This window comes from Ctenocephalides felis, unplaced genomic scaffold (genome assembly GCF_003426905.1).
Source record: "Ctenocephalides felis isolate EL2017-DRISC unplaced genomic scaffold, ASM342690v1 CF-g0.4_SCAFFOLD_00845, whole genome shotgun sequence".
Lineage (NCBI taxonomy): Eukaryota > Metazoa > Arthropoda > Insecta > Siphonaptera > Pulicidae > Ctenocephalides > Ctenocephalides felis.
This window is the reverse complement of record NW_020536999.1, coordinates 64099028-64119399: the sequence shown is the minus strand read 5'-3', so window position 1 is coordinate 64119399 and position 20372 is coordinate 64099028. Positions and strand designations below refer to the sequence as shown.

The window sequence follows — 20372 nt, the reverse complement described above, 5'->3', positions numbered from 1 at the left end:
TTTAGATTTAATCATTTTGATTTATTGTACTTTAACCTAAATCGTTATATTTGAAAACAATAATATGAACAATAATAAGTTTTTCTTTAATATAAACACTTTATTTCCTTAAAAACACGTGCAGTTTAATTATAACCTATCAAAGTTTGTCAAAAGATCATCTCTTGAGAAAAACGATATAATGTGCCTATTTCAGGCTTCATATTATTAGTTGATTTCAATTTTTGCCGCAAGAGGCGCGCCAGGTGTTTGTTGATTCGACTTATTTTGACACTTGCTGCTTTTAGTAATTTTATAAATGTGAACTAGTGAACATCTTGAAATTGTGTAAAGCCCGCTGTTTAGTTTGAATAATTCAAAGAAAATCGAAAAAATATCTAATTAATGGCAGATAATGCGGATGATATCGAATCTGGAGATGTCTCAGATCATACTGCTTCTGAGGAGGTACTAACGACAATTTTTATTTTATTCGATTGAAACTGTCAGTTTCACCAGTACTTTATGAAATTGAATGTATAGACGACAAATTTTTAAATTATTTTCATTGATATTTGCCAATTAGTTTTCCATGTATTGCGAATAACTTAAATTAAAAATGAATAACAATATCTATCTGAATCAAGGAATTTAAAGTGAGTATTCAATTCTATATAGAAATGATAATGTGATGAAATTTTGATCATTTATGTTAATGTTACATTTGATTTGATCGTTTACCATGAATAACTCCTGATTATTATTTACACATGATGTGTATTCCCACTCGATCGATTATTAAATTCGCTGGGCCTTTCATAGCTCTTTTGAGAATGATTTGGATATGTTGTGTGATATTGCTTTTAAATTGTTACATTCTGTGTTATGCTATTTTGTGTTTTTAATTTTATTATGTATTCTACTATATTGTAATTTATCTATATTATATGTATAATAATTGTATTTCTAAGTCGTTTTGGAACTATTCTGCGGGCTATGTGTTTAAAAAATAAATAAATTTGCACAGCATTACCACATAAAATTGCTCTGATCAATTGTAGGTCAGAAAATATGGCAATTTGAATAAAATGTGCAATCACAAAAACTTGTACAGTTGTATTATTGAAGTTTCTATTACAAGCTTTCAATAATGAACATTCTTTGGCAGTACAATTAGCAGGCCCACTTTTTTAGACTAAAAATTATTAGGTACATTAGTTTAATTACTGCAGTTTCACGTATAATAAAGTATGATTTCAGAAAAGTTTGTTCAATTTTTAACATACTCAGAGCAAATAGAGTAGCATTAACAATCTATGACAAATTAACTATGCTCCTTGATAAGCCTCCTAATTAATTTTAAAACATTATTTGTTATACCAAACAAAATAAACAAATTTAAAATATTATCATAATAGATTCTTATGTTCTTAAAAATTTGAACATTAATTTCTATTATCCAACAATAATTTATGAAAAGATCTAAATGGCATAATTTCGTTTCCCGTGTCACCTAGTATTTGTGTGTTTATGTAGATATAAATTTCTATGCTTGTACTGTAAATGATTCTTCATTAGTAAGAGTCGTTTTTTTTTTCTGGAAATATTGTTCAGCATGATAATTACTTTTACACTAAAATTAAAAAAAAAAATTTAATGAAATAATTGGCTATGTATTTTAAATATAGCATGGGTATATAAAAATAATAGAAAGTGTGTTAGTTTTGTTTGAATGTGCTGTTTTTTTTTTTTTTGTCTGGTTCATTTCTGTATAATAGAAATATAAGTGTTATTAGTTTTCGTGTAGACCAATGTGAGATTTTCATATCGCTTTGTTTTTCTAGCATATTTATAATACATATTAAACATTTGGAATCAGGTTCATTGTTTAAAGGCGATCATTATCAATTTCTTCAAGCATAATAAATTTATTATTGTTAAAACAATGTACTGATTTATAATCGTTCATTATGGTACCATCTTCATTAAAAATCAAATAGACACACAAGAAAATTTAAAAAAACTTGAATTTGCAATATCAATATCAAATTAACCAAATTGGTTTTGATCATAATTAACATAATTTTTGTGGAACAGGAAGCAGTGGAACTAATACAAGAAAACGTGATTTAGAACCAAGTTTATATGGAATTAAACCAGCACTCAAGGACAAGTTTTAATATTCCAGCCATCAGAGAACTTATAATATCTATTCTTCACAGTACTCTGGATGGCCAAATTTATTTGCCACATACTGCCAAAACAATTACAATAGATCTGGCTAATGCAATAAATAATTCCATTAAAGGCTTGCAGCAGAGCCGTTATAAGCATATAGTACAGGTAAGCATTATATATTTTAGGAATATAACATTGTTGAACATTTAAATGTTTGGTAATTTATGGTGCCATATTCACACTTCACATGTTTGAAATCGCCTTTCCTATATTTTATGCATTTATTAGGCTATATTTATGCATTTTTTTGATACAGAAATATTACAAATTTAGGCGCTCTTCATAGTTACTAAGAGAATATTTTTTGAATCATATAAATTGATTAGAATTAATGTCTGATTAAAACTAAGTAATTTTTATCAAGATATACAGAAATTTTGAAAAAAAATATATGTCTTGATCACATTAAAAAAAAAAAGTTAATATAAGTTGCAAAAGTATACTATTTTTTAATATCATGATGTTTATTTTCTGTGAGATCTATTTAATTTTCACAGGTGGTTTTAGGCGAACAGAAAGGTGCAGGAGTGAAAACAGCCATGCGAAGTTTGTGGGATATTGAATGTGATACATATGTATCAGAAGAATATAAAAATCCATCATTATTTTGTTTAGTAGCTGTTTTTGGTATCTATTTCTACTGAATATATAAAAAATAGATAGACACCATCACATTGATGATGCTTATTGTAGGGAATTGTTTATTTTTACTACAATTGTTTAATTGAATGCCTGTTCTGATATTTATTTGTTGTAAAGCTCTACTTTTGTAGTGTAGTTCGATTGTTAAAATTCTCTGAAAGTTGAAAGTTCATTTGATAAAGACTGTTGAACTGTATCTTCATTGTCTCGATTTTTAAATATCAAAAATTACATAATATATGTTACTTTATATTAATGTCAACTAGTCCTATATAAAATTTATACTGTGAATCATAAATAACAGTCATAGATGTAAGTTTTTTTCTACCTTCTCAAAATATTTTGAGTGGCATTGTTTTGATATTATTTTGAATCCAGTGATTCATTTCTCTGTTGTTAATAATAAATCCATTTACTTTATTTTAAAAATGTCAGTCCAATTTTATATTTTTAAATGTGATTGAATAATATAAGTAATATAAAAAATAGCCATTTTAATTAGTATTGCAATTTTTAGATTTCTCAGAAATTTGTTTATTCTACAGAAGTATGAGTTGGAAATTGAGTTGATAAAATTTCTAGGTATAAAACATTTTACCAGCCTGTTCCGTAATCAATCCAAGATACTTTGGAGTTGAGAGTAATAAAAGTGCTTATATATAATATATGTAGATTATCAAAAGCAAAGATAGAGATATAACATGCAGATTTGAGTTGGAATATATATCACATAACAATGTTATTTTTGTGATAATGCTATAATTAATTACAATCTACTAATTAAAGAACAAGATTCTTACCATAATTGATCTTACGAGCCAGATGAAGGGTAATTGAGTTTAATAATATACATCATTACTGTATCAGAAAGAGTTTTTAAGTTATGTATGTAAAATGTTCTGCAACAAATCAAATTCTTGATGATAATTTACTTTTTAACAAAGTTTAAATTCAAATTATTGTTTATTTGTAGCAAATATTGCTTACAGGATATAACATATAATATATAATTTTTTTATTAAATATTTTCACTCCATAGACTATAAAAAAATATTTAAACAAATATTTCTCTCTCTCTATGTATATTTTATATTATTGTCCTTTAGGTATCAATTTATCTAAAAATTCTGAATGGCTATGTAATAACTCAGTAATTGTTTCTTCAGGCTTGTTCGTTTCTGTATCATATTCAGGGCCAACAGACCACAGCATATCAATATCATATTTCTGTCGTACTTTCTTCAAAAATAAATGAACAGCTATATTTCCTAAATCCAGGGCAATCCATTCTTTAGAATTAGCTCCCTCGATCTTTGGTATTGGATCATCCTTCGATCTTTTCTTTTTATAAATCTTTCTAATGAACTCCGCAATACCCAACATATGTTTTGTATTTCTGCATGTAACAGAGCACATGTAATCTATATATTTAAATGATTTTGGTACTGCTATAACACACAAATCTTGTCCCTTATTAGTCTAATAACTTCTACTAATTCGTCTATATCGAATACTCCAGTTACTCCTCTTTTAAGAACATTGTTTGTAATATCATGTAGTTCTTTGTCGTCTTCAAGTTCTTCCATTTCTTTTCTTTTACGTTCCTCTTCAATATCGAAAATTTGTGGAGAGATTTTGTCTTCGAATTTTTCATATTTAAGTTCCTTGGAAATATTATGATCGAAACTTCGGGAACAAAATGGTTTATAAATTACTTGCGCAAATTTATGTCATTGTTCAATTTCGATTGAAAATTGTTTTTCAGTTGTATTTTCCGCACACACCCGTATAGAAAGCGATACATTATTTATTAGGTTATAACATTTAAAAAAAATATTTATTTATGATTTTTATGCGCAGGCAGAAAATAGATCAATCAAAGTTTATCACTATTTATTGTAAAATAAAAAGTTAATAATATTTAATTGATTTAATTAATTAAGCAATATAAAATAAATATTTTTTTCATATTATGAATTGATAACCCCAAATTACTATTCTTGTCAGTTTGACAGTTAGGTTAGCGCTGGCTGCCAAATTAAAGAAATAAACAGTTTTTTCCGTCTTAAATTGGTGACCATTGTCTCGGATATCGACATTTACCGGATTTTTTTAAAAAGCAATATTAATCCCGGATTCAGTTTTTTCCGGGATATCTTATCTATGAAAATACGCGACATGAAATATGTTCACTAAAAGCGGCGATATTTATATTTTATTTTGAAGATAAATAAATATAATAAATAATATAGAATTATCTTATTAAAAACTAGTGGGGCGTATGGAATCGTGCCTTAAGGCAAATTGCTGGAACTTCCCGTACCAAAAATTATTATTTTTTTAAAACGATTAACATTTTTGAAAAAAAATTATTTCGAAAAGATTAGATTTTTGAGAAACTATAAATTCTACAAAAAACTACTTTTTTTGAAAAAAAAAATTGTTTGAAAAAAGAAGTTTTCTTTATTTTGGCATAGTTTGAAAATTCTGAACTTTGTTTCAAAGCAATCGCACTGCTTTAACTGCATAGAGACGAAATGTCAAAGCGCGTAAGCGCCGCGTCGCCGTCTAACTGATAAATATTGGTACGGAACCCATAAATTCATACTTATTGTTAAAATCTCTATAAAATATCTGATAATTTGATGTGCATATGTCTAATAATCATTTTTGACCGCCAAATAGCTTTTTGTTTTACTTTTTTCATTAGATCTCCGAAACCGCTACATCTGCCTTTATGAAAATTTGATCAATTCTTCATCTTGTCAATACAAGTAAAATGTTTTCTGAATTTTTAAAATCGGACACTCCGTTCTCCTAAAAACCGTGTTACCGTTTTTGGCACTTTTTGCCCCGTATCTTCGGAACGGCTAGACCTGCCTCCACCAAAAACTAATCAGCACGTCTCCTCATCAGTACGAATAGAATGTTTTTTAAATTATTTAAATCGGTTAATAGGTGTTCCCGAAATCGTCGACGAAAATTTGTATCCGCACACACACACACGCACACACACACACATACATCCATTTTTTCTAAGGCATGCCAAAATATTCAGAAACCTTTGAAACGTCGAGAAATGCAAAAATTTTTATTTTCGATTTTTTGCGATTACTATAACTTACTCTACGGGAAGTTAAAAATATAAAAAATTATATTCATTGTATAAGTAAATCTGACCAAAAAAATATTTACTAAAAGGAACTGTTTATTTATGTTCTTATAAGGATACCTATAAACTGATTGTTATTAAATCAGTTTTTTTAATCAGACCTTTTAACAACCTATTTTTTGTCTCAATAATTTTTTTAATCTAAATTACTTCCAATTAGTTCAATTATTTTTTAACTATGGTCTTTTTTGCTCTTGTATTATATTTTGAACATTTACCACACAACAAAAGGGTTGAACCAACTTATATTTTGTCAACTCTTCGAATAAAACGTCTGAGCCCTAGACAATATTAGAATACCCCGTGGTGTGAGCTCTCGGGCCATCCTCGGGTCAACCCAGTACGCATAGTGTGGATGGTCGAGTTTGATCGTGGGTCTAAATGCGGCATTTGGGTTGAGAATAGTTCGATCGTTTTTTTTATGCATAAAGCATGTTAACCCTTTGAGGAGGAGCGCCGCATATATGCTTTTTGCAGCAATCATCAAATTAGCCGAAGAACTCATATTATGCGTTTGACGAAGACGAAGTTGTTAGAGCCGAGGAACGCATATGTATCCCACCTAAAAACATGTCGATAGCCGTGGAACTCAATGTTAGTAAACCAAACTGAATAGTTAATAAACGAACATTTTATTTATCATGTGGAAACTCTATGTATATAAATTTAAAATACATGTCCAGAATTTGAGTTGGAGTGCTGAAATTTGAGTTAGAATGCAGAAATATGCGTGGCAATTTTAAATGACTGTCGGGCAGGAGTTCGGCCGCAAGGTACAGTTCAATTCAAACCGTCCCGTCCCCAATGGGTTAGTTTTCTAAATCACATAACATAACTATCTCTGCTAAAGGTTTTTGTCCCGTATTTGAAACAAAGAAATATGGTTACTTTGGGTCGCTGAATGTTTGGAAAACGGGTAGTAATTCCCGTCCCGCAGAATGTCTGTTAATTTTCTTTTTTTGTTCTTTGGACCTATATTTGTTAAATCAACAACTTTTACGATTTTCTTTATTATGAGAGCTATTACACAAATGGCTCTCGATTTATATGCAATTTGTAAAAACTTATCCAAAAATATTGAACATACAAACACTCATAATAATATTAAAATAAATGCTTTTGACAACAATAACTTTATTATACTAAGAAGTACAGCGTAGAACAACAGTCACGTATATTTTTGATTGTATTACGGCATTATGCGCATGTGGTTTCACAATGGTTTTGAACAAATGAAATATAAATTTATAGAAAATATGGTTCTTTTTGACTTCATAACACATTAACAAAAATCAACAGTAGGAATAGGTGAACTTTTAATTTTCACGAGTGCAAATTATAACAATTGCAAATGATTTTCCAAGTTAAATTCATTTAAATGTAATATGAAAACACAGCGCCTTATATTATTATTATCATTATTATGTTCATCAGTGATGTAGTCTTATTATTAGATTAAGATTATATGGTCAATTTTGCTTTTTTCAGCAAGTAAAACTTGTAACATCATAATATTACAAATCGCTTAAAGCTAAAACAGAATTTACATATATGTATAAATATTTGTTATTGTGATTGATTGTAATCTGTTCAATGTTATACTATTATATCACAGAAATTCTACACATAACTTGAGTAAAATAACTCGAAATTTATTTTATTTTCTTCAGCTAAATATCAGTCGATTGGAATTATTTATCTACATATTCACATTTTTTTTGGTTTGTTTTATTTCTGTATCTATATATGTAGACAAACACTCACTCACATATATATCTAATAAGATCACAATTAAATTTTCATTCGACGTTAGAAGAGAATTTTTTAGTAATGTTTAAAAGATCCGTTCAAGTAAGTGTCCCTTACTCTTTTATCGATGTTTACATTATAAATTTATTTCTTATATTTGTTTTGATGTAATATATTTTAACAGTTTCTTTTGATATACCTAATATATATTAATACATTTATATCAAACACCGAAGAAGATTATATATTACAGTATGTGTTATTTAATTTCATTAATATACATTAAACATTTTTTATTATTATACTTACTAAAATACAAACAAGTTGATTAGATTCAATTTAAATTTCGAGTTATTTTTTCAGCTTCTTGTTATATAGATGAATTGATTATGATTGGTATAACAATGTATGTAGATTAAAATCAATTCGATTCGATTATGAAATATTGTCCATTTATAAAAATAGTTATTTAAAGGATCAACTTAAAAAATTCACATAAACGAACTTGTGATAACAATTTTTGCAGCCATTCAAAAATTCTTATCTTAGTATTTTTTTATCAAAATAGAGTAAAAAATTAATATTAATTATTTAGTTTTCAAATATAGTTTTCAGTTAGAGATATAGATTAACATTAAACATACATATATAACAGACTTAATCGAAGTTTATTTTATTGGTCGTTTCACTTATTATTTATAAATATATATTTCGAGGTAGTCCCTTATAAAAACACAGAGTTGTATCTAACTTGTAAGCAACATTATTTTTCATATTCTATTAAGTTTACATTTAGTTTCATATAATATAATTTACAATAAAATACACATTTGCATAACTTCATTATAATTTACTATTTATGTTACTTTTAAATTGATTTTAAAAATTATAAGTAACAGTTCAATTGGATGTAATCAAAAGAAATTTGATTTATAGATATAGTGTAAGTTCAGTTTTGATCATGATAATAACAGTTTAGAGAATGTATTCATTACAAACCTAAAAGACTTTTAATTTCTTGCCGAAAATTAATCTTCAGTTTCATAATAATACACAATCGCCTTGCAATAAATGCGATGCAATAGTCCAATAATAAATTAATAAATACTTATAAATTACACAAACTTTAGTTATTTGGACGTTGTGAACTTATATTTTCTATTGAATAAATAGATAAATTTTCTCTATAGAAGCCATCAGATATGTTCTTCGTGCACTTCTAATATGTTAGTCTTGATTTTAAAGGTAAAGATACGCAAGTGCATTAAAAGAAAAAAGCTCTACAGAAGGTTTACTCAAAAAGGCAAATGGTTTTGTTTGTTTCTGATGAACTCAAATATAAACAGATTTAACCATATATAATAAAATAGGTTAAATTTATTAACAACTAAGAAATATTCTTGCGCACTTTAATATATCCTTTTTAAACAAAATAAAATATAAATCTTATCAAGTCTTGCGCCTAAATTCAAATTATTGCAATAGTTTATATAGATACATTATGATGCAATTAGAAATTATTGCTTACAAAACGTTTATGAAAAATGTTCATGAAAAAATTTTGTTAAATACTTAGTGTTTAATTAGTTTCAGAAAAATATAATAAATTAGTGCCATTATTTTGAGCATATAATATTAATTTTTTGGCAAATTTTTCGTTTGCGTTTATTAATTTCGCAAACTAGTTATAAAGTCGCTCATCAAATCATGTTAACAAAAAATAAAAAGGAAAGTGAATTTTGAAGATGATAGTATCATAGTTTAGAATAGAAGTTTTAGCGATTGTTATTGTTGTTTTGAATTTATTCATCGTTTTCTTCGTTGTGGTAAGATACGTACCTGACTGAAGCTCTGTCTCCCATCAATTGCTGTAACAAAAGGTAAATTACTTGTATTAAAATGTTGTTATATATTTATGCCTTAAATATTTAATGATATTTAGATATAAATATAGTATTATTTAACATCAAACTGTAATTAATAAATTATTAACTCCAAAGAAGATGTTTTTTGCTTTTCCAGAAAATCCAATTTGCTAATTTTTCTCAATATTACAAGCCATTCTGAGCAGTTTGACAACAAAATTTGAGAATGTATTTCTGTGTATGTATGCCAAAATTTTACTTTTGTAGGTGTTTTCTCAAAAAACAGCAGCACCTTTTTTGAAACTTTAAAAGCTATTTCATAAAACACTATTGGGAGCCGCATTGATTAGTTTTGAATACGATCTGTCGAGCCGTTTCTTAAAATTTACCAAATAAGTGCGATTTTTTTGTCGACATTCTAGCTAAAAATCCTGAATCATTTTTTGAAGATTGAAAACCCGTTCGAAAATTGTGGATTTTTTTTTGATAATTTTGATGAAACTTGATCATAGAGATCATAGTTCTTAAGAAATATCCTAAAGAAATATGAGCCTACAAAAAATGGTTAAATTGTAAAATAATCATCAAAATATGGAATAATGTCTAAATTTTAAATTCTATCGTCACAATGGTAACAGTTTCTAAATATCAATGCTTATTGATTTAGTCGATTATTGACACTTCTTGAGGAAGATATTTGCTAATTTTTTATGTTCTAATAAACTTTGTTGCTTAATAGACAACCGTAAAATGAAATATTTGTTGATCCAAAGCTTCGACAATAAATAACATGTTTGCAATAAAATTTACAACTAGTGGTGCATGGCATCGTGCCTTAAGGCAAATTGCTGGAAAATCCCGTACTAAAAATTATATTTTTTTAATAAGATTCAATTTTTTTTAAAACTTTGAAAAAAAAGATATTTGAGAATTTTAAAATTTTTGAACAAATTTGATGTTTTAAAAAATGTTTGATTTTTTATACTTTCAAATATTTTAGAAATTTCGAACTGTTTTTCAGCAAGTAATCGCGATACATCAGCTGTGTAGAAACGAACTATGGAAGCGCGTAAGCGCCGCGTCGCAGTCTAACCGGATAAACATTGATACGCAACTTGTGGAAATGTAAAAAAAACTTGTTTTTATTATTAAAATATCTGATAATTTGATGTGCATATGTCTAATGACCACTTTTGACCACCAACTGGCTTTTTTTACTTATGTCATTGGATTTTCAAAACTGCTAAACCTGCCTTCTCAAAAATTACATCAGATCTTCATTTCGTCAATACAAATAACATGTTTTTTGAAAGTTCCAAATCGGACGCTTTGTCTCTCAAAAATTGAATTACCATTTTTGGCACTTTTTGCCCCGTATCTTCTGAACGGCTTTGCCAAAAACTAATCAGCACGTCTCCTTATCAATAGCAATCGAATGTTTTTTGAACCACCCGAATCGGTTGATCCGTGTTCTCGAAATCGTCGACAAAAAATTGTATCCGCACATACACCCACACACACATACATCCATTTTTTCTAAGGTACGCCAAAATGTTCAGAAATCTTTCCAAAATGTTCAGAAAAATTTCCTTTTCAATTTTTTTGCGATTACTGTAACTTACCCTACTGAAAGTTAATAATTATATACAATATACCAATGCTTAATAATTATTACCTTTTTCTCTTCTTTTGTCGGTGGAGCTTTCAGTAAATACAGCAATGGCGCATAGAGGAAGCACAGTATTGCGATACCAACAAGCATCCATTCGAAACCGATCGTATTCACCAAAGTACCACTCATGGCTGGTCCAATGGCAAAGCCAAGGCAAAATGCCACATCACCTAGGTAAATATATAGAATGTATAATCCAAATCTTGTCACAGAGACAAATTTAAATAATTATGTACTATGGCCTTTCGAAAATTGCTTTAACTTTAACAGATGAACAATTGCGAAAACTATAGTTTTAATATTTTATATTGATATATCAATATAAAATATTAAAACATTTTTTTGGTATTTTAAATTCTTTACTTGAAAACACCTCATTGCGGAAAAGCTTGAAAAAATGTTCAACACAATATAGCCAACTTTGAGTTTTGTAAGTCTAATGTATTGTAAACGCTTCATGCGCCATGTTGAAGTTGAATTTGTTATTGTTAAATAATAAATTATTCTATCTATTATATAAATACTTACCAAGAGCATAAACACTGCCATAAACTGCACTATGCCTGATATCTACTAAATATCCAAGTTCTGGCATCATTGATGAATCAACCATTCCGATGGCAAAGCCTAAGCCAGCATTTGGTACTATAAGATGATTTATAGAAGAAGCCATTGGAATCTGAAAAATGCATTATATTATGGAAACTTCTGAAGTATTGATAGCTATTGTGCGCACTACCACGCAAAAAAAGTTTATGCTATTTGTCATTGAAATCACTAATTATTAGTTAGAATACCACATTCGAATTATGGCCTATAATTAAAGTGACCATACGTCCCGGTTTTGTCGGGACAGTCCCGGGTTTTCACCTTGTGTCCCGGGTTTTTCTAAAAGCAATTTTTGGCCCAGATTTGGATCTTTTGTCCCGAATTAACGCGGGTTTTCGAAAATTATAGGTTTAAATTGAATCTTTGCTTTTACTTGATAATAAAATTACTACTACCCATCAAATATCGGAAAAATGTTATGTACAACTAGTATACTTATATAAAAACGGCGGGTTTAAATAGCCTCTCACATTCATAATTTTGAACTTTTATTTAAATTTTACGAAAATTAAAAAAAATTATGAAAATGACTACTTGCTTGTCTGGAATACCTAAGTGCTAATCATTTTTAAATAATTATGAAGAAAATTGAACAAAATTTTTTATTTCGTTTGAAAGCTTCAAAAACATATAGATCCAAAATGATTGGTATAAAATACAACATTTAATCGAATAATAAAGTTCTTAGTCAATAATTCTGAGTTAGAAAAAACACATTTATAAAAGCCGGATTTTTATTGCATTTTTAAATAGTATTTGTTATTTTAGAATCATATTATATTTTTTAGTGTTTACCCCTCCCTCCTCCTTCGTCCCGGTTTATCATAGCAGAAAATTACCGTCCCGATTTTGACTAGAAAAAATATGGTCTAACATATAATAATGTGATTAACGACGATTTTATAAGAAAACTTACACAAATGAGGCACACTCCAATAATTAAAAGTCCCAGCAAAGCGGCAAGCCATCTACCCATACGATGACCCAGAGGACCAAATAAATTAGTTCCTATCAAATAAGATATACTTGCTGGGAGAAATGCAACACCTTGTTCCCATCGACTCGCCTCCATATTATCCATCATCCATATTGGCAATGAAGGTTCAAGCATCGCGATGCCCATATTAGCAAATGTTATGGAACCTATTTATATAAAATATTTTATTAGTCATATATATACTACATGTTATGTTTATATTTCAGACTTACCTGCTGCAATTAAGATATACGGATCTGATATTAAGCTTTTCAATGTTGGAGGATCACTTTCCTGGCGTACCACACTTGGTTGTAGCATAAATAACTGCAACACTGAATGATAATTGTCGTGTATTAGAATTGAATAGTGAGAGATTAAAATTATAAATTATTACTTACATCCATCGCCAAGTGCCAGAGCAGCAAGAACTAAGAACGGGGCGCTTTTACCAACAAATTCGTACATAACACCTCCAAACGGTGGCCCTATGAGTACTCCTAAAGCTAGCCCGCCTAACGCAATACCCATCGCATTTCCACGTTCCTACAAAAAAAGTTTAAAAAAAATTCAAACAAAAAACGTTTTTACCCAATTTGGAAAGGTTTATAAAAACCCAAGATTTATCTTGATAAGGTGACTCAGTCAATCAGACCTGATTTGGCATTATTTGCAAATAAAACATGCATAGTAACTGACTCGAACTTGAACTATATTTTCCGAAATTCATATAGAAATTAAATTGTTATAAAATGCAACCCACCTCGTCATCGGTATAGCGTTCAGCGAGCATTCCCATTCCAGAAACTGAAGAACAAGATGAACCAATTCCTTGCAATGCACGGGCAAGAAATAATACAAAATAACTTCTTCCGAATGCAAAAACTGTGGAAGGGGATATAGATCAGCCATTGATGTAATAATAATTGAACAACATGAGCAATATTCAATTGTACTTACTTATAGTTGATAAAAACATAATTATAAACCCACTAAACATTGGTATGCTGTATCCAATCCTGAAAGTATTAAACATACAAATGTATATCAAGATATTGTAATCAAAAGAGAATATAATCAATAGTGAATTCATAAACAATCACAAGACTTTAATCAATACTAGAATTTAAGTGATAATAAAATCAACCATTTTTACATACTATTATAACTAATTAATCTTAATCATTATTATACATTTTTATTGTAAATCATGTAAATTTCCCATTGTTTTTTTCAAAACGTGGCGGCATGTTCGAGCCTCACAAATTTTATTAATCCCTCTCTCTCTACCTGACATAATAAAATAATTTCCTACCCTACTCTAGGTACTAAGATAGTTTTTAAGAAATTCATCCTCATTCTGTACGCAAAACTTGAACCGTGAGCATCAAACAAATAAATACTATTAATAACTAAACCCACTTATTTAACTTACTTATTTTTAAAGGTCTGATATAGTCATTCTAATAATAAATTATATCTGGTCCTTCGAAGTAATAAAGTGTCCGTGTGTAGTGATTTTTTAATTGACTTTTTTTAATAAACATTACGCCGGGCGCTTACAGATATAATAGTGATGTGCATAATGGAATTAGGAACCTGACTCGATTCTGATGTTACTTGATTCAAATCAACACGTATCAAGCGGTAATAGATTTCTAACTCGAATCAAAATTAGCCAAAGTTTATTTTATGTACTAAATACCAGTTGCATTTATCTACGAATCCTTATTTAGGTAAATAAGTTTTCTTTTTTTGACTTCTAATTCTATTCAATTTTCACTCAACAATTCAAATTCTATTCAATTGCATCTTTTATATGATTTCTTTTAGTTTTTACATCTTTTTCCATATGTACATACATTTTAATATATTAATCTATTCAAGTACAAGTATATTGGCATATTCATATTTGATTTCACAATTTATTGTTATTTACATAGCGCCTGTGCCAGGACTCGATGCGAGAACTTCGACGCGTAAGTCGATCATGATACTGACTGAGCTATGCCCACCACAATTCATTGGATTCAAAATATGTTTTACTTTAATTTTTGCCAAAAGAACACATTCAATGAACAAAACTTCAACTGGATCACGAACATTTTGCAGATATGCTATTTGTATATATAGAGTTCAGGTATATTAGATATTAGAGTTTGCAATAATTCAGATATATGTATTGATATTAAAGTTTGCAAAGCTTGTGTACCTACATGATTGATATTTGCTTTAAAATAACTTACTTATGGGTTAGTGGTCCGACAATAGGGTTGACAATCAACTGAACAAACGCTTTAGATGCGAACATAAGACCAACTTCCACAGTTTCTCCAACCAGTTCTTCATGCCGTTGTTGTCTTTCTTGCGGTGATTCAGTTGACATTGTTGTATTGTCTATTTTAGTAAATGATTGAAAATAAATCGAAAAAATTAATATATGTATATATAGAGAAAGTACGGACAAAATGACATAGTGGTTTGCTTTTTAATGATATTTATGTATTCATTGGTATTGTAATCAGTATCAATCGTTTTCACTCATCTTTGGTTCATTGACTACTAGTAAATAGTATCTTAATTAAGTAGAAATTATAGTAACATATTTATTAAGGAGAAATGCAACCTATTACCCCCGCGAACACAAATTTGCTTTAACACGGTTTAAGAATTAATTGATACTATCCCCCTTATAACACGGTTCTTTCACGGCACGGGTTCGCTCTATCGTGGTTTCAGAATTGAACAAAACCCTAATAAAATAAAAAAACATAGTAAAATTTATGAAAATCAAACTTTATTTAATCTAAAATTAGTAAAATCGCAGTACAATAGCTCAATAAATGTGTGAAACTAACGTTTGGAATGTAACTGCCCTGTTATGCGGGGGTTACCTGTATATGTTAAGGACATACTGATATGCTAATTTTTAAGAAAGCAATCCACATATAAATCGTTTTATCCTCTTTGGAATGGGATATTGACACATGTAGCATCAACCCAAAAAATACGAGAAAAACAAACTTTTCAAGGCGCGAAACAAGTTTGAACTGATTACTGCAACAAGACTGTGACAATGACGCTCAACATCTGACAAGATTTTCAATATGGCTTTCTTCATGTTATACAATCGCGGAATCTTCAATAAAATTAGCCAATTTTTAAATAAGACCACTATGTCATTTTGTCGATATATACCATTTTGACCGTATATCCCCTATATAGAGTCGACATTAAGGGCGATAATAGGACGTACTTTTATTTGTATAAAATAAATTAAGTGACAATAAGTTGTCAAAAAATACTTATAATTATTAAGAGCTCACTATCAATATCATTAATATCATGATCCCAGAAAATACGAGAAAAACACCTTCAAAACAAACTTTTCAAGGCCCGAAATAAATTTGAACTGATTACTGCGACAAGACTGTGACAATGACGCTCAACATCTGACAGGCAATGCATTATGGCTTTCTTCATGTTATATAATCGCAAAAACTTCTATAAAATTAGCCAATTTTTAAATAAGACCACTGTGTCAATTTGCCGATATATACCATTTTGTCCGTATTTTCCCAATATAGAGTCGACATTAAGGGCGATAATAGGTGTTACTTTTATTTGTATAAAATAAAATAGGTGACAATAAGTTGTCAAAAAATACTTATTATTATTAAGAGCTCATTATCAATATCATTTATATCATGAACCCAAAAAATACGAGAAAAACACCTTCAAAATAAACTTTTTAAGGCGCGAAACAAGTTTGAACTGATTACTGCGGCAAGACTATGACAATGACGCTCAAAATCTGACAGGCTTTTAATTATGGCTTTCTTCATGTTATACAATCGCGGAAACTTCCATAAAATTAGCTATTTTTAAATAAGGCTACTGTGTCATTTTGTCAATGTATACCATTTTGTTTGTATTTTCCCTATATAGAGTCGACATTAAGGTCGACAATAGGACGTACTTTTATTTGTATAAAATAAATTAGGTGACAATAAGTTGTCAAAAAATACTTATTATTATTATTATTAAGAGCTCATAGTTGCGTGTATCAACCCATGTTGTAATAATAAGCTATTAATAATATGATACAATTCAGCTATTAATGATACTAATTGGTTGTTTCACCTATAGACCTTATACCAAAAGTATAAGGGTAAAGGTCATTAATCAGATTTTTATGAAGGAAACTCAATATATATATAATAAAGGGTCCGCCATATAACTTTTTTTTATTGGTAGCAATTTAGAATTTTTGACAGCAATTTCAATTAAATTATTTTCGATTATTAACCAGAAGGATTGCACTTTCAAATAGAAAAGATTTAAATTCAGAAAATATTCAGTAGTTTATATATAGCATTTTCAAAAAAAAAAGTTATCTGACGGACCCTATATTATTAATATTAAATAATCATAAATAAATAATTGAAAATATTAATATATATAATTAAGCTTTATATTATACTTTACCATATGGTGGTAAGGTAGCATTGTTGTTGCTAGCAGTTTGCGTCATGCACTTGTTGTTAGATTGTGTAATGGGCGGTACAGTTACGGGTGATGCTGCATCATTTATTTGCGCTAAAGTTGCATTGGGATGCCTTATATCATAAAGGAATTCTGGTATGATTGGCACTGAAAGAAAAAAGAAATTTAAATAGCATTTTGTTTTTTGCCAATTTGCGGTAGTTGATAATCGTCTATGATTTGTTTACAAATGGTTTATAATTGTATAATTAAGTACATTTAAATGAGTATATTTGAATTAAAGGTACCTATAAATTCTTGGTCGAAAATGTATTCATGTGATTGCTGTATTTTTATTACCCAACACTAACTTTTAATGTTTTATATTAGTATTTTTTTATTTTTCAAGGAAGGAGAAAGTTTTCTTAAAAAAATCGATTTGCAAATGTAATGTTTCCTTCATGACTAAAATTTTCTTTGAACTTTTATTGTAACTTCCTGAATTCTTTTCGAATTCAATTCTGAAGAATATTAGTTGGGCATTGTTGGTAAAAATCGGTCGACAGATTTCCTAGTAATTAAATGTTAGAAAAAACTTTGAAATATTTTTAGAATTCCATAAAACAAATATATTTTGTATGGTGTTGAAGAAACGCACCATTGTTGTTATTGTTAGGTGTATTGTTTTTCGAATTTACGCATGTTTTAACCCGCCCCCCGTTTACGCGTTCGTTTTTTTAAATCAATAATAAACTAGTGCTGCATGGCATCGTGACTTAAGGAAAATTGTTGAAACTTACCGAACCGAAAATTAAAATTTTTAAAAAAAACTTTAATTTTTGGAAAACTTGAATTATTTGAAATTTTTTGAAAAATCTGATTTTTTTTATATCTCGAACCTTTTTTCAAAGCAATCGAGCTGCGGCTGTCTTAGAGAAGAAATATCGAAGCGCGTAAGCGCCGCGTCGTAGTCTAACGGATAAACAATGATAGAGAACCCAAAGAATTTTTTTTTTTGTTATAATTTATTTTTGCTAATCACTGTCTTATTTAACCCATAGAATTGTAAACAAAATTTATACTTATTATTAAAATCTCTATAAAATATCTGATAATTTGATGTGCATACGTCCAATGATGGCCAATTTTTTTTTGTTTATTTTTCATAGCAAACTATACACAGTACATTCAGCTATATATTATTACAGGTATATTTTATTTAATGATGGCCAAATGGCATTTTTTTCACTTTTTCATTGAATCTCCAAAACCGCTGGACCTGCCTTCCCTAAAATTTAATCAGTCCTCCGTTTCTTCAATACAAATAAATTGTTTTGAAATCATTCAAATCGAACGCTCCGTTTTCGCAAAAATTGGAGTACCATTTTAGGACTTTTTTGCGCCGTATCTTCGAAACGGCTGGACCTGCCTGTTCCAAAAACTAATCAGCACGTCTCCCAATTAATCAAATAGAATGATTTTTAAATTATGGAAATCGGTCGATCCGTGTTCCAGAAAACGTCGATAAAAATTTGTATCCGAAAACACACTCACACACACACACACACACACACACACACATACACACATACATCCATTTTTTCTAAGGTATGCCAAAATGTTCAGAAATATCTGAAACGTAAAGATATGCAAAAATTTTCATTTTAGATGTTTTTGCGATTACTACAACTTACCCTACGGGAATTTAAATATTATTTATTTAAAAGTTTTAACTTAAAATCTTTATTTCGCGTAAAGCTGAGGCACCTGCTCTCTTTATTCACGGAGAACTCCAGATTGGAATGGTATTTTAATAAACTGCATGGTGAAAGATTCAAGTGATTCTTGATGGTCAAAAAGAACCCTCTTAATTAGTTTATGTCAATAAAAAGAGAGTTTTCACAAGCATTATTTGAAATTTTCGTATTTGTACACACTACACATTTCTCACAGCATGACTTTCTTTGTAAAGCTCAGTAAATAAATAGTTAATAGAGCGCTACTATCTTCAGTGCAAAATTGCAAGGAAAATTGCTTACAATTTATACATTTTAAACATTTTTATCAATTCATTTTTACAACTCATTAGTCAAATTTTACTTACCTACAGTTGTGAGTAACATGTTATCTAAAAGCAATGCAATAGCTACAATAAGTAGCACGAGACGTCGTGAAGCGCGGCATCTTTGCAGAAATGTCATTCCGTCGGCCGACATGGTGGTATCGCTCGCTGCGTCTCGATTTATTGTGTCACCTATAATGAAAACACTCATGATTATTGTCTTTTAACTCGATCTACACTACTATTATTTATCAATATGAGATGAACTTTATTTTCAAACGTTAATCTTATACTGGAAAAATACAATCTGCGGCAGACGGCGACTGCAAATAGTCAGGAGGCTGGGGAAAATGTTGCATATTGTATTGAGATTATATTTAAATAATTATTGTGTTAGCCTCCGAACAAATGAGTCCAAAATAGCAATAAAAGACACAAACAGTTAAAAAAAATATTTCCATGTTTCGGAACTATGAACGTTCCATCCTCCTGATATCTGCCCAGGTTATGATCTTGGTTGGAAGATAAATAAACAAAACTATATTATATAACTAGTGAGGTGCATGGCATCGGGCCTTAAGGCAAATTGCTGGAACTTCTCGTCGACGGAAATCGTCGACGAAAATTTGTATCCGCACACACGCACACACGCACACACACACATACAAACACATACATTCATATTTTCTAAGGTATGCCAAAATATTCGGAAACCTTTGAAACGTAAAGATATATAAAAAATTTCATTTTCGATTTTTTTGCGATTACTACGCAATTACCCTACGGGTAATTAAAAATTAAAAGACAATAGATTATATAAAAAAATATCAAATGAAAAACAATAGTTTTTTAATAAAAAAGCTAAAAATAATTTGAGAAAACTTAGTTTGTTTGTTCATCTTATAAGAAAGACGGATGATCTG

At 29.1% G+C, this 20372-nt stretch overlaps 2 protein-coding genes and 1 pseudogene across 2 annotated transcripts; 1 reads left to right on the top strand and 2 right to left on the bottom strand.

Moving 5' to 3' along the window:
* Positions 1-384: 384 nt before the first annotated feature.
* Positions 385-2861, top strand: LOC113387239 (tctex1 domain-containing protein 2-like). The gene is made up of 3 exons (XM_026624838.1): positions 385-447; positions 2140-2322; positions 2715-2861. The coding sequence occupies exons 1-3, from the start codon at positions 385-387 to the stop codon at positions 2859-2861; spliced, it is 393 nt and encodes a 130-aa protein (XP_026480623.1).
* A 1090-nt stretch (positions 2862-3951) lies between these two features.
* Positions 3952-4532, bottom strand: LOC113387223 (annotated as a pseudogene).
* A 5050-nt stretch (positions 4533-9582) lies between these two features.
* On the bottom strand, positions 9583-19808 carry LOC113387206 (synaptic vesicular amine transporter-like). The gene is made up of 12 exons (XM_026624837.1): positions 19754-19808; positions 19492-19641; positions 17391-17555; positions 15149-15299; positions 13863-13921; positions 13666-13787; positions 13304-13448; positions 13136-13237; positions 12843-13069; positions 11846-11996; positions 11321-11487; positions 9583-9648 (listed from the first exon to the last, which is right to left on the bottom strand). The coding sequence occupies exons 1-12, from the start codon at positions 19806-19808 to the stop codon at positions 9583-9585; spliced, it is 1560 nt and encodes a 519-aa protein (XP_026480622.1).
* Between the last annotated feature and the right edge of the window lie 564 nt (positions 19809-20372).

Excerpts from the sequence above, each read along its gene's own strand:
- LOC113387239 (XM_026624838.1), top strand. The coding sequence starts at position 385 with ATGGCAGATAATGCGGATGATATCGAATCTGGAGATGTCTCAGATCAT. Across the intron at positions 448-2,139 it reads ATCATACTGCTTCTGAGGAG|CACTCAAGGACAAGTTTTAA; the intron begins GTACTAACGACA and ends GAATTAAACCAG. Across the intron at positions 2,323-2,714 it reads GTTATAAGCATATAGTACAG|GTGGTTTTAGGCGAACAGAA; the intron begins GTAAGCATTATA and ends TAATTTTCACAG.
- LOC113387206 (XM_026624837.1), bottom strand. The coding sequence starts at position 19,808 with ATGCAACATTTTCCCCAGCCTCCTGACTATTTGCAGTCGCCGTCTGCC. Across the intron at positions 19,642-19,753 it reads GTCGCCGTCTGCCGCAGATT|GTGACACAATAAATCGAGAC; the intron begins GTATTTTTCCAG and ends TTTTCATTATAG. Across the intron at positions 13,238-13,303 it reads TCTGGCACTTGGCGATGGAT|TGTTGCAGTTATTTATGCTA; the intron begins GTAAGTAATAAT and ends ATTATCATTCAG.